At 34.3% G+C, this 14,788-nt stretch overlaps 1 protein-coding gene across 4 annotated transcripts in view; it reads left to right on the top strand.

Moving 5' to 3' along the window:
• The window catches only part of VPS13A (vacuolar protein sorting 13 homolog A), a 107,004-nt gene that overhangs the window by 69,083 nt on the left and 23,133 nt on the right, over nucleotides 1-14,788 (top strand). For 2 of the 4 annotated variants that reach the window (XM_054288360.1, XM_054288378.1), the window contains exons 48-59: nucleotides 411-806; nucleotides 1,608-1,712; nucleotides 1,805-1,951; nucleotides 5,419-5,457; nucleotides 6,448-6,576; nucleotides 7,268-7,401; nucleotides 8,835-8,964; nucleotides 9,328-9,563; nucleotides 11,560-11,713; nucleotides 12,565-12,711; nucleotides 13,263-13,344; nucleotides 14,636-14,705. In XM_054288360.1, coding sequence (XP_054144335.1) covers nucleotides 411-806; nucleotides 1,608-1,712; nucleotides 1,805-1,951; nucleotides 5,419-5,457; nucleotides 6,448-6,576; nucleotides 7,268-7,401; nucleotides 8,835-8,964; nucleotides 9,328-9,563; nucleotides 11,560-11,713; nucleotides 12,565-12,711; nucleotides 13,263-13,344; nucleotides 14,636-14,705 — 1,769 coding nt within the window. The remainder of the gene's footprint in view (nucleotides 1-410; nucleotides 807-1,607; nucleotides 1,713-1,804; nucleotides 1,952-5,418; nucleotides 5,458-6,447; nucleotides 6,577-7,267; nucleotides 7,402-8,834; nucleotides 8,965-9,327; nucleotides 9,564-11,559; nucleotides 11,714-12,564; nucleotides 12,712-13,262; nucleotides 13,345-14,635; nucleotides 14,706-14,788) is intronic. The other 2 variants (XM_054288370.1, XM_054288387.1) reach the window with 1 other exon arrangement.

Genomic DNA, 14,788 nt, shown 5'->3' with positions numbered 1-14,788 from the left:
ATAATTTAATTTAAGAAAAATAATTACTAGGACTGGAGCCTGTAGCTTATACCATATGTGTGGAAGTAACAAGCTCTGTATGTCTTTTACAAATTTAAATTTACTGAAGAAAATACTGTGTTGAGGAAATTTGTCATGTAAGAATATTTGTGTGTTTGAATTTGATGACAGATGGGCTTTTTGATATTGAATATTGATGACCATGCATTAAGATTCTCTTTGCAAAGTACTGTTTTAAGGTAGATGTTCAGGAAAGTAGCATAGTTAAGTAGTGCAAAAGGTATTTAAAAATTGTGCCTAAATAGCTTGCATCCTCATTTTTAGAGCTAATTAAAGACTAAAAGTTTATATTAATTTTGTGTATGATTCATGAAAATGTATCCTTTTTGGTGTCTGATTGTCTTTTTAAGGGAAATGGGAACAAGTATGACACTCTACAAGAAGGATGTTCTGCCCAGATTCATAATGCAGTCTTGGACCAAACAAAACTAGATTTGCAGTTGCTTAACTATCTTGATCAAGACTGGAGAAGCGAGTATCTTATAAAAAGCAATCTACCTGATATCAGCTTCACAACATTTCAGTGTGTCACAGAGCTGGATAAGACTGAGCTGGATATTGCTGTTCACGTGACTTACACAACTGGGCAGATGGTAATACAAATTCACAGTCCCTACTGGATGGTGAATAAAACTGGTCGAATGTTACAATACAAAGCGGATGGTATTCACCGCAAGCATCCTCCAGATTACAAAAAGCCCCTCCTTTTTTCTTTCCAGCCTAAAAACTTCCTTCAAAATAACAAGGTATTGTATTTTGCAAATCTCACAGCTGTATACTCCCTTATGTTGCTGTATGAAAGCATTTTTACACTTTAAAATGTGTTTACTCTATCCTGTGCTCTGTAAAAGGCATGAAACCTATAATATCTCTGTCTAAAAACAGTGTTCTAAATAAGCATGTAGTCAAATATGCTTGAGATAGGAAATTTACATTATCAGAGGTATTGTTAAAGAAGAGATCCTCACTTTGAAAGAAGTAGTTCACAGAGAAGTTGTTTTCTAAATAAAACGAATTCCTTTTACATTTAAACTGCATCAATAAAGGTTCTATTCCAAATAAGTCAGAGAAATTGTGTAGGAAATGTAAAGCTGCGGTACTGGAGCAATGAATGCTTCGTGGAAAATTAATACTTGCAGTGGTGGTTGGTAGATTGGTTCTGGGTACGTAGAATGCTACGGTTAAGTTCACCATTTGAGTTTCCCTAGTTTTTTAATTATGAATATTACTGATGGATGAATGATATGAAAGAGATTACAAGAGTGCATTGATTTTCCTTTGAAATTTTAATTATGATGGTTTTTAAAGAATCCTTATCTGGTTGCTTCCTCTGAATTGTGTTATACTTACAACACTTCTTCCACATGGGTTGTAACTAAGCATGGTAGAAAATACATCTATGAAATGATACTGGCAGTTGTTATGTCTTGATTTTTTAATAGAAACACCAGTATTTCCATTTATCTTTATGCATAATTTATATATGTAATTTTAAATGTTGTCAGTGACTTGTAAACTGAAAATTAATTCCGGGTGCTTCTTCACAGGCGCAGCTTCGGGTAACTGACAGTGAACTGTCTGATCCATTTTCACTGGACACTGTTGGAAGTCATGGTTCTGTGAAATGCAAGAGTCATAAAAAGGAATATCAAGTGAGTTAAATTTATCTTTCAAATTAATTATTTTCAGGAGATACAAAGGGGGTTTAGAAAGTGTACTTAAAATAATGTCCTTCTGTTCACAGGTTGGTATCACCATAAACAATAGCAGTTTCAATATTACCAGAATTGTAACCTTCACTCCATTTTTTATGATTTCAAATAGAAGTAATTACACTTTGGAAGTAGCTGAAGAGGGCAAGGAAAAGTGGATTCCCATTGTTTTGCAACAGGTAAACTTATAATGGAACCTATTCCAAGTTGTTTCACTAAGGGGAAAAAACTGGTTTGAACACTCTCTCTCTCTCGAATGGAAAATGTGAGCCATATATAGTGTTCTATGACAATGCTTGACTATACCATGCCTTTTCCATAAATGATCTGTATCCTTTACCATTTCTCAGTGTTCAATTAGGACATACTGTAAAGCTGGTTTACATTGTAATTGGAATTTTTTATTCAGTCACTTTGTATCATAAATAGTCTGAGAAAAAGACCTCTACTATATTATATTATTACTGTATTATCTCTACGCAGTGGCAGTGGAGCTTCTGTTCAGTTTAGCAATGGTATGTGGTAGAATATTTTGGTTGACCTGGTATGCATGAAGTCACTTAGGTATGGGGAGAAATTCCCTCATGTGATTCAGTTCAGAGTGATCCAAATGGTTCTTCTGGGTCGAGTCGCACTTCTGCTACTAAGTGCTCAATGCATACTTCCTAGAAAGAGATCCCTGACCCTCAGGCCAAGTGGTGTGAAAATGGGTTTAGGGTTCTTGTCTGTGCTGCAGAGACTTTGCAGACTTCGTGTGCATCTTGGTGGTTTGCACTGCAGTGTCACACAATTTTTTTTATGTGTTTTTGGGTCTTGGGGCCATCATGCCTTCCTGCAGGACATGTAGGAAAAGCAGTGCTTGTCTGGAGGTTTCTTAACGCTGTAAGTGATCTGTAGTGCCTTCTGGGAAGAGTGAATCCTTCCCCTTCCCTAGAGCCTTATCCGAAACAGTTTAGCCTAAAAAATAGTGTGGTTGAAGGCCCAGTTAATTTCCTTTAGAATCCTAGAAGTACAGGATTATTAGGCTTGGAAAAGATTTCTTAAGATAATGTGTCAAGTCCACCCACAAACCTGGCACTACCATAAAAAAATCACCACAAAAATAAATCCCCAAATGCCACATCCACAATTTTTTTAACTCTTCCAGTAATGGTGATTCCACCACTTCCCTGGGCAGCCTATTCTAATGCCAGACTTTCCTTTTAGTGAAGAAATTTTTCCTCATAGTCACTTTAAATGTCCTCTGGTGCCATCTGAGGCTGTTTCCCTTGGTCCTGATGCTTGGGGACCAGCTCCTCCTTTGCCACATCCTCCTTTCAGGCTAGTTGTACAGCGTGATAAGGTGGCCTCTGAGCCTCCTTTTGTCCAGACAGAACAATCCCAGCTCCCTCAGCCACTCCTCCTAAGACTTGTGCTCTAGACCTTTCAGCAGCTCCATTGCCATTCTTTGGACACACTCCGTCACCTCAATATCAGCATTGTAAATATTCCAAGTGGTTACTAAAAATGCTTGCAAACCAAATTGCAGAAGTTAAAAAAATATGTTCAATGAGATTCCTAACCAAATCTTTCTATTATTTTTTTGGTACCTTCAGTACATGCTCTTTAGCTGTGCATATTATCTTTCATGATACAGTCAATAAAGATGTGCCATTTAAATAGCCTTATTTCAGTTAATGAAATTGATATGTTGTTCCATTGTGATTTTTATTAAGTGTGCATAAAGGTTTAGCTCTTTATATGTTGAAGTCGCTTCAGCTTCCCATTATGCTTATCGTTTTCAAAATAAGTTTCCTTGCTTTTACTCAACAATGGACTGTTTGTCATACGCCTGCCTGTTTGTTCTATTTCTTAATATTCTTATGTTCCTCTGAATCAAGGCTTTTTGCTTGGCCTTACATAGTTTTTGAGTTCTTTACATGTATAATTCCTCCTCTAGTTTATTGATAAAGGTCTGAAATGACTGCATCACTATAGCGGTGTATGTGTAGTAGTATGGGCAACTTCATATCTAATTTCTTACTCTTGGGAAATATAGTCAGATGGTATTACTTCTTGTTTTGTGGTTTATATTTGATATATCTTTGCTATTAGAATGAGCTAAAATATTTACAAAAAGTTCTGAAATTTCTGTAAAAACTACTCAAAGGTAATAGTTTTGGTAGTTGAAATACCTTCTGCATGTATCATCCCTAGGTTTCCATGTTGGCTGTTTTATTTGTATGCTTACAGGATTTTCTCGCTTGTCCCACAAATGTCAGTGTTTCTTAGGTGTTTCATAATTGTACTGATTAAATCTTAGTCTTCTTTCAGTAATAAAGTATCCAGGAAAGACTAAGATCCTGAGTGATCTTAGGATCACTCCTAAAAACTTCTGAAAAGTTAGATATGGCAGTTTACCAAATAGAGGTGTACGAGTCAACAGAAGAATTTGTATCCCCTTCTAAACCTGTTTTTGCATTGTGTCGATATTTTTCCCTTTGATAGGAGGGTCTCTAAAAATCCATGTTGTGACAACCTTGGTCTGCCAGGGTTGTTTTATAATTCAGTTGCCTCATACAATATCCAATAGTTCATCTCTTCTAAATGTAGGTAGTATCAAGCCTCTGTTCGTCTGTCTTTAATCTGTCTCTGTTCTTGATCCAGAACAATTTCCAGGAGCAAGTTTACATCTGATGCTGTTGCTAAGATGGTTAGCTCTACTATTCTGACAGTCTAGATTTTTTAAATTAATGCCTATAATTTTTGGAGTATTTCTCACATTACTCTCTAACATTAGGTAAGAGATCTTCAAAAATGAAGCAGCTTATTGAAATGTTAATGCATATTTTGGCTTGCTCCTTTCTCCCACTATTCTATTTTTTTGTCATTTTAAGTTGAGACTTTCCTGCTGATTTTTTTTAAATTCACTCTTCTTTCATAGTGATAGATAGCTTGTCTTTTCAGGAAAGAAAGCAGTTCTTAAGTAGAACTGACCTTCTCTGAGACATCTTCCATGTCCCATCTTTCCCTGTGGAAAGTACTATATATATCAGAAACCTTAATCACTATTTCTAGAAAAAGGCATTGTTTGTCAAAGATTGCAATAGAGTTTATTGGACAGTGATTAGTGTGCAGTGGTTTGCTAAGGACAGTCCTTTGAATTATGTGTAGTGCAAGGCAGTTGATCAACAATTATCCTTATAGAAAGAAGACATTGCTGAAGACTGTTCATAAGACCAGTGCTAAATATAAAATAAAGATCCCACTGTGGAAGCAAAACTGTCGTATAAATATAACATCTGGTGAAGCACTTAACAAGTGTATGGTAAAAGGCTTGAAAATTACATCATTATGTGACACAATCTCTGGTTAATGTCTACTACAAAATTTTTTCAGTTCCTTATAGTTGATTCTGTAATGTCTTGTTTAGCCAGTCTTTTTTACTTACTTGGTTTGGATTTTAAACTTCCATTTACTATTGACTGATTCTTCTTGAATTTCTTCTGGGCTCAGTTAATTCCATGTTGAGACTTACATGCTGAGTTTTATTATAGTTTACAGTACAATTTAAATTTCCTTTGTCTGTGGGATACATGTTGATGTAAATTACGCCTTCAATCTTACCGTTTAACTATATTTTTTTCCCTTGTCTTCCTGCTTCCTGTGGTGTGAGAAACAATGGGAAAGGGAACTTAGTGGCATGGTAAGTTGGTGAACTAGTCTTTCACCACTGAAGAATTAATTCTAGGATTCAGATGCAGTTAAATATGGACATCTCATTTCTTAAACTATGTTAGAAATAAATGGTTTTAAAATTTTGGATGCTGCATGTCAACAATTTGAAATAAGGGAAAGATGTCTACCTAAAAAGACTTTGACTGTTGATAGCTGAGAGTTACTATTAGTCATAGCTTGTTCTTGTGGCAGGATTCATTTAAGAGACTTCATTTGTTACCATTAAAACTTTTGTCTTCTCTGTCTCCTGGTTGTCTCCATTTAGCAAGCAAACTATTGAAGAGAGATTGCCTTTGAAATTTTTAAATCCACAATGGTTATTATTTCAGCTGTGAATATGAATAGCAGAAGGTGCTCTCTGATTTAGCTGCCTAATGCTTCATATTGTGTGTTTTATACTCATATGTATATATGTACTTTTACATATGAAACACTTCTAGAAGGACTGCTAGTAGCTGATGTCCTGTGTACTCAAGTTACCCTGGGGTGGCATTTGTGCTAATGTCCCATTTTGTTGTCATTCATTATCACTGTAAAATTGATTTGAAATTTATACTTTTTTTTGGAAAAGGTCTGCTAATAGAAGAACATTTTAATCTTTTTTATTTTACCAGCTTGGCATTTTCAATGTTGTAGTTATTTTATACTCTGGATTTTATGTACTTTTTCCATTTTAAATGTACTTCTTGTTGTGAATATGAAGTCCTACTTTTTCCACTTTAGTTCCTTACTCCTCACTTTCTTCACTATAGTCAAAATCATTTCTTGACTTCCTTTCAATGACTTCGTTTCAATTTACTGTATTCAGGTAAGTGATAACTTTCAGGGTTTTTAAATAGGGTTTCTGATCCAAATTGATACACTTTTTGATAGACTTCATTAGATGAATTTTGGGCTAATGTGAATGGCATTTAAAGCCTGGTTTGTATTTTGACTTTTAAATTTCTGATTTTTCTAGTGCATTCCTTTTTGGCCTGAAAATGATGCCAACAAACTGCTTGTTAGAGTTGAAAATTCTGATCTCCCTCCAAAGAAAATAAATTTTGATCAGCAAGAAAACTGTCTTTTACTGCATTTGGACAATAAGGTAACATATTGCCTTCCATGTTAACATGTTAAGTAAAATAGCATAAATCACTTTTTAATTTTCATTCTCTAATTGTTTTCCCTTACTATCAATTGTTGCAAAACCTTACCTGAAGAAAATATTACATTTATGCAAATGCATTCTCATGCTCTCTCTTTTGTGTGTGTACAAACAGATGTACGTAGGTATTCTGTTTTAAGCGCTTCTCTGGGGAGCAGTTCTACAGGAGCTAAAATACAGATTGTTTTGCAAATATTCTTTGTGAGAAGTATTAATATTAGTTCTAAAGTAACACTGAATAACTTTGACTTCACTAAATTTACTTGTATGTTGCAGATAGTCTCATCTAGGAGTAGTTTTTAAGTAGGTGAGTGGTTTTTGTAGTATAATGTTCTTGAGGCCATGAATGTGTAAGCTTGTAATAAGGAAGGTAACTCTACTACCAATCTAACTTTTTACGGTACAGAACTCTCCTGCATAGTATTAATTACAAATTGTAATACCTGCTACCTAGTATTTAGATCAAGGAAATATTTTGAAGGTATGGTAAAACAGCTAGTTTTACTACATGATAGTTTTATCTTACGATGAGAAGTTCTTAAAAATATTTAAATTACATTTACTTTGCATTTATATTGGCTTTGGAAATCCATTCCACTGTTATTTACTTTAAAATTTTTACAACTGATAGCTTGGAGGAATTGCAGTGGATGTTAATCTGACTGAACATTCTACGGTGATTACCTTTTCTAATTACTATGCTGGTGCAGCTCCATTTCTGTTGATAAACCATACCAAAGAGGAAATTATTGAGTATGGACAAAGGTATGTATGAAGAGGTTTAGTGTGGATGTTTGCATGAGACATATGAACTGTAGTTTTGTATATTGTAAGCATGCATTCTCTAAAGAAGCCCATTTTGAGGAAATGGCTGTCAAATTTTGTCAGAGCACCCAAAAATCTCTTGCTTGGTAAATTGAAGGCAATGAATTGTTAGCAATGTTAAATACTGCTAGGCAGTTTTATGAGTGAGCTGTTTTGTGGTGTCTTTTTATATGAATTTTGTGGCCTTGTGACATCTACATTCCTGGTGGGGGGCAAAGGATGTGCTTTTCTGGAGCTGTGCAGGTCCTGACTGTGCAGAATAAGTAGTGAAGAAAATTTAGCTGAAAGAATGGGTTCAAATTATGTGAGATAGGGGATGACAGGTAGTTTCATAAATTTTGCCAAGGCAGAACAAAGCTAAGGTAATTTTAATGAATATTAGTCTTCTGCAGTGAGTGAATATTTACTTCTGCACCTGTACACAGTAACACTCTTCTCTACCATTAATGTTTTTGTAATGCTTTGCCACTGTATGCAGATACTGAGCAATGCTGAGAAGTGTATACTTGCATCATTTTTGAATTATTTATTTCTGAAAGCCAAACAGCCTATTGTTTTCTCCCTTCAGTCAGTCAGAGCAGTGTTGTTTAAAGATTTTTACTTGGAAGGCGGAAGAGTTGTTAGTCAAATCCTGTTTGCTTCCTGTTTGCCTTGTTTTTTCTTTGTAAAGATTAGTAATTTTTATCTTTTTAGATAAACTGTGGGAATCCCTATTGTCAATTTAATTAGAACAGAGTTCAATGTTTCATATGTGGAAGGGCCTACATTTAATCCCAACTGCCTGACCACTTTAGGTCTGATAAAGAGTTAAAGCATGTTATTAAGGGTGTTGTCCAAGTCAAGGGCTTGTGGCAACTCGTGCCTCTCATGAAAACCTGTTCTTCCAGTGTTTTGAGAGAAAATCTTCCTAATGTTCAATCTAAACCTCCCCTGGCACAGCTTGGATGTGAGGGAATGGTTCAAATAACTGGATCCTAGCAAGCAGAGATGAGCATCTCTCCACTTCCTCTCCTGGGGTAGAATCCTTTCACAGAGCTGTAGAAGACAATTCTGCAAGTTTTTAAGTATATGTGAGAGGGAATGGAGTTTAAAGCACATTTCTGAAAATCATAAAGAGGGAAGAAAATGAGTATATAAAATCTACTGTATATACTTCATTTTTAAAGTATATATATGTATATTAAAGTACAAATCCTCATTCTTATTGCTGTTGTGAGAATGTTTTTGTGTGTGTTTTTTCATGCATAATGTTAATTTTGTTCTGTTCTCATTACTTGAAAATATTATTAGTGTTCTTGTTGAAATGCTAGAATGCAAAGGTCACTAATACAAAATATTCATTGACATTTGAATTTAAAATTACTTTGTTCTAGCTCCCTCAGTGAATTGGAAGACTGCCTTCAGCCAAATAAGGCAGTGTTGTATACTTGGGCAGACCCAACAGGATCTAAGAAATTAAAATGGAGATGTGGAAATAGAACCGAGGAAATTGCTGCAAAAGAGGTATATTCTTTTTATCAAAATCTTCTTTTAATGGTGTCTAATCTTATATTTATATGTCCATTTTCAGTGTATGCATGAAACTTGTATTTAATGAGCATGATCAGCAGTCTCATACATGAGTTCCAAATGCAGAACAGTAGCAACACTTTGTTTGCTGGAGCTTGCTCAAGTAAGCAGTCTTCAGTTGAAAAGTGTCAGTGTGTGTGTGGTGAGAGGTTGTCATAAAACTTTGTAATTACTTTTTTCCTGTACCTTTAAAAAAAGTGTTCCTTTGTTGTGTTGCTAAGACTGTGGCTTTGTTTTGCTTTTTTTTGTGAAGTAGAATGATAATAGCATTGTAAAAACTTTTCCTCTCATTTGTAGGACAAAATGGAAGTACTCAGTGTGGATTCTAGAAAAGTGGTCTACTTAATGTCATTTTATGAAGGTTTGCAACGTATTGTCCTGTTCACTGAAGATGAGAATGTATTTAAATTGACATATGAAAGTGTAAAAGCAGAACTAGCAGAACAAGAAATTGTTCTGTCTTTGCAAGATGTTGGAATTTCATTGGTTAATAATTATACAAAACAAGAGGTGTCCTACATTGGAATTACAAGGTAACTTACTTTGTGTACAACAGTATAAAATGTTTAACTTCAGGTATTTTCACTCTATGTATTTCATTTTGGCTTGTGCTGAAAGAGCAAATAGAAGTCTGGGTTAATAGTGTTCAAACCTAATGACTACATTTTCCTGCTGCCAAGAGAAATGCTTTCACTGTGTTTTGTTCTAATGCATATGCTAACTGTATTTAGATGTATGTGGTTTTGGAACATGTATTTGTAATTCTGTGTAGCAGACTTCCCAGTACACTGGACAGAAAATATTTCCTGTCCAGGTAGTTTGAGAAGTGATAATAGAGTTTTAAGGAGCAAGGTCTGCAAATAGTTTGGTCAGTGGGTTTTGTTATCTTCACTACACAAGCAGCTGAATTCTGCATTGGCAATTTTGATGCAAAAGCTTGTAGGTCCCTTTAGTTTTGGTTGATTAATTATGGTGGTCCACAGCTCTACTGCTTGAGTTTCCTACTATAATTATACATTTCAGATGGAAGCAGAAAGAAATTATGTAATGCTTGGAAATGTGTGCTATCATATATTTGAGCAGGGGCTCTTTCTAATCATTAAGGGACACTTGAATATAATTGCCATAAGCCACACACTTCTTTTTATTCGATTATGAGGTTGACAGAGTGAGAGTTGTTTTTTCTTGATTAATTCTTTGCACTTTACTGAAAAACAAACAAGCATGAACTTCTCATACACATAGGCTTCACATAATCTTATCCATAATTTTCTAAGAAAATTCCAGTCCTTGCCCTCACCTGAGAAGCTGTGCTCTGATATTTAGGCAGTGGAAACACTTCATTAGAAGTGGCAGCTGATTGCTGAGATTCACAATAGTGTTGAGATTTCACTAAATTTGTTTTTCTTTGAAAGCAGTCATCCATAGTAATTTGTCTAGTGCTTATAGTTAGTTTTGTTTTCTTGTCAAACCCAGAGGAGATGTCAGATTTCTTGAAAATGGATGGCAGTACTGTTGAAATTGGCTTCATTTTTTTAGGAACGAGAAAAAAACCCCCAAACCCAAAAACAAAACCAAAAAAGGTGGAAAGAAAAAATAAGGAGGAAACTTTCAACAATCAAGATAGTACTCTTTTTTTAGTTGTTGTTTTGAACTTAGCTCACCTTTGTTTTTTCTGCCATTGATGTGTCTCAATATAGACACGGATATAGATAAAAGAGGCTAGGTGGCTGTGTCTGGAAAGTTACATATTTTTATAGTCTAGAGAGTAAATTGCAGAAAGAAGTATCTTCTACCTGCCTGATAGTGTTGGTTTGTTCCCTATTTTATGCTTTAAGTTTGACTGTAAGGTGAAGTCAAGCACAGAGCTTTTCACAGAAGCAGTGGGAAAAACATCTAATGCCCTTTAAGGTTGTTTAATTGTTTGCATTAATAAAACTGAGAGACTGAAGAAAGGATAGCATTTTTAAAAAAACAAACAAAAAAACAAACCCAAAACTCCCACCATGAAATCAGTAGAAGAAACATGTAAAACAAAACCACCTCTTGATTTTAGATGGAAAGACTAAATAAAGAAGCTGTCAAAAATAAGGCACAGTGCAGGAGGCATTTTATCTTGACTTGAACTTTTCAATTTGTAGTAAATTTAAAATGCCAAAGTAAATGCAGGACTATAAGCAGAAAACTACATTGAGATTGTAGGACAATGGATGGCAGTACTGCTTCTTTGATGGAGCTTCCTTAGTGTCACTACATACCCATCTTCATCAAAGTGGGGAGTTAAACAGACTTGTTAACTTTTTTTTTCCCCATCATAGTGGAGAGACTGGCTTCTCTTTAGTTCCAAGAAGGCAGTGCATGATTTGGGTCACTTCTGTTTGCTACAGTGGTGCTTTATGTTGCGCTTTCTCATTCCTTAGTTACAACATATTAAAAGTCACACTGAAGTAGGTGTGTTCTTTGTGTTCTTGAAAACTTGTTTTCAATAAGCTAATCCTTCTCTTTTGCTTCTTTGTTTTGTTTTCAAAGTTCTGATGTGGTGTGGGAGACAAAACCCAAGAAGAAGTCGAGATGGAGACCAATGAGTGTTAAGCAAATTGATAAATTAGAACAAGAATTCAGAGATTACAGTGAGCTAAGCCCTTCAGAAAATAAGATTATTGAGTTGGAATCGAATGTTTTGGTAATACTGATAGTTCTCTAATTCTGTTGCTTATATGTATGCACAAGAAAAAAGATAATATATCAATTTTGCTGTCTTTGATAAAACTTACAGTAAAATTTGAGATTATTGATTTACCTACTCCATTTGAAAACACTTATTTATCTCTGTATTAAAAAGTGCAGGAAATATTCCACAAACTTGATATATTGCTACAGACTTTTTGTTGTTACTGCCTGACTTTGAAATTGAGGTGTACCATTTTTGGAGGTTGTAGTACTAAATATGTATAAAACTACAGTGAGGAAGATTTGCATTTGGTTCATGTGTTATACCAGTAAATATATTCGTTTGGGGTTGATTTGTTTGTTTGCTTTAGCCTGAAATCCTGTATTTTTAAAATGACTTGTTGTGGAACGACTTAGCTGTCATTCAACCACATAAAATTGAAAAAGAAATTTCAGAAATTATTCTGGAATGTAGAAGCACATTATGCTCCAAATGCTCAGTCCTTGCGTATGGATGAGTTCTAGGCACTCATTAGAAATGTGCTATAGGAAGATAAACACTGGATAGATAAATGATCCAATGTTTATGTCAGTCATAGTCCATGACACTGTTCAGTTTTTCTTCTAGATAGCTATGTGGTAAATGATAGTAACCCCCAAATAATGCATTACTTTGTAGTTTTATTTCTATTTTTAATTTATGGCAAAATTTGTTTGCTTTAAATAGAGGGAGATTATGACATCTAACTTAAAAGGTTCAGAACTTCTACTGCTAAGGTTTACAATATTGTAAATTTTTAAGTATATGAAGTAGGATTTTAAAACACATGGCATACTAAATTTTCTTTAATAATAATACAATAGGTATGTTTAACTCCTAATGGAATGAACATGACAATTCAACAGCCAAATGAGATTCCTATCAGAAGAAATTATCTGCCAGCTTTAAAAGTAGAATACAGCTCCTCTGCACATCAGAAGTCTTTCAGAATTCAAATTTACAGGATACAAGTAAGTCATGTCAAAAAGTAGTTGTTACTTATTCTAAAGAACAACTTTTATGGAAGCTTGGGTTCATTTCTAGAATTGTTTGGATTTCTCATGTTTTCAGTTTAATAGTAATCATTGGCTTTTACATCAGTGCTCCTTAATCTTTGAAAATACTACTTAAGTGCTTCTTTGAAAAAAAGGAAGACAAATATGACTCTTCAGGAAAAAAAAATGGCATTCATCTTACTTGCTTTTTCTTGGAGCATTTCTTTATAACAAGCAAAAAGAGCAGTGAAATTTCTAGTCTTGTAATGCTCAATATTTTAAGAACAAATCCTTTGCAAAACTTTTGTGCACCATTTATTACTACCAATTTGAAGAAGCTTTTCTAAATTATTAGAATTTGATTATTATATTTTGAAAATAGATATATTTTAAGTACAGTAGTGTCTTTTTTCTGCATTTGGATTGGTGGAAGGCCACAGGTATCTCTAGAGTTTGTCCTCGTATTAAAATATTTCAGTATTGAAAAGCTAATGTGATGCACCTTGTCCTGTCCTTACCCCTACTAGATACAAAACCAGATTCCTGGAGCCATATTTCCCTTTGTGTTCTATCCTATTAAACCTCCAAAGTCCATCACCTTGGATTCAGGTTTGTTCTAGTTTAACATAATCCTTCCTTTTAAAACAAAAAATAACTTGCTTGTACTGAAGTTAATAATTTTATCAGATTTTTCACTTTTATCAGGTGAAGTCTGCATGAGCTTTCTGACTATAGATAATACAAATAATAATAGTAGAAGTAAGGAAGCAGTTACCTACAAAGAAGATACACAGAACACTGTTTCAACAGTTAAAAATTAACAGAAATAAGAAAATGTCTTTTATTTGTCATTATCATGTCTTTTAAGAGCATCTTTATGGCACATTACTTAATTGATTGTGGAGAACATATGACATGAAAGTTACTTAATAAATTTAAAAGGAGGTTTTCAGTTCAGACCACCAGTAAAATTTAATGCTGACTAATACATGAGAAAACTTGTCTGTTCATAAGATAAGTTTTGGTAGTTTTGATGGTAGTGAATCTGTTGCACTGTTTCTGTGCCACTTAGATCAGGAGTTTTGGGGCAGTGAGGATTCACTTGTCATCCTTAGTTTTCCACTATTTCCCTACTGCTCTAGTATCATGCCGTGCGTATCCTAGTAATCTATCTAAAGTAATCTTAGCTACCAAGAAAAGAAATGTGCCTAAGCTCAGACTTGTTAAGTGAGGCTTATAAGCTCTCCAGTTGGCAAATTATATTTCATATGGTTTTTGGGTAGATTTCTCCGTTGCTTGGAGCATAGAGCATAGAGCTCAATGTTGCTATACTACGTGATGAACTGGAGTCTTTCATTAATTTTTTTCACACTGAAGTCACTTGGAAAACCTAGTATCAATAATATCAAAGTAATAAACAAAGTAATATCAAAAGGGATTCTGGATAGAGACAAAGAATACTGCTTGCAATTTTGTTCAGAAGCTAGTGGGATGTCAGTTGCTCATTCTGAATATGATTGGTTTTAAGCTACACTGCATGAATCTGCAGAATTCATTTTTGTTTACATTTTTGTATCGGCCATTGGAAAATCTTATTCCATGACTAAAGAAATGACATAAATCTAATATTATATCAATATTAATTTGCTTTTAAATGAAAATGGTGCATTTTCAGTTAAATAGCATTTTGATTTTCCATTCCATCCTTGTGTTCCTATTACTTTCTGTTCCTGCTCTTTTCCCTGTCTCAATTGTTTACCAGTCATATCCATTATGTAATCCTGTTGTGCAGGATTGAAAAAACCCTGAATGTATATGACATTTTCATAAAAAAACTTAGGAAGTTATGTATGTCATATAACAACCTGTACTGATCTCTTTTTATTTGACAACTTTATAGCACCTAAACCATTTACTGACGTCAGTATTGTCATGAGAACTGCAGGACACTCAGAAATAACACATATTAAGTAAGTATTTTGACATGTTCCATCTCTATTGCTATTGGATGTGTTATCAAGCTTTAAAATTAAAAATATTACAGAGGCAAACA

Source organism: Melozone crissalis, unplaced genomic scaffold (assembly GCF_028551555.1).
Source record: "Melozone crissalis strain CALT ecotype California unplaced genomic scaffold, PUWL_Pcris_2 ptg000005l_1, whole genome shotgun sequence".
In the NCBI taxonomy this organism is placed as follows: domain Eukaryota; kingdom Metazoa; phylum Chordata; class Aves; order Passeriformes; family Passerellidae; genus Melozone; species Melozone crissalis.
This window is presented reverse-complemented; position numbering and strand designations above follow the sequence as displayed.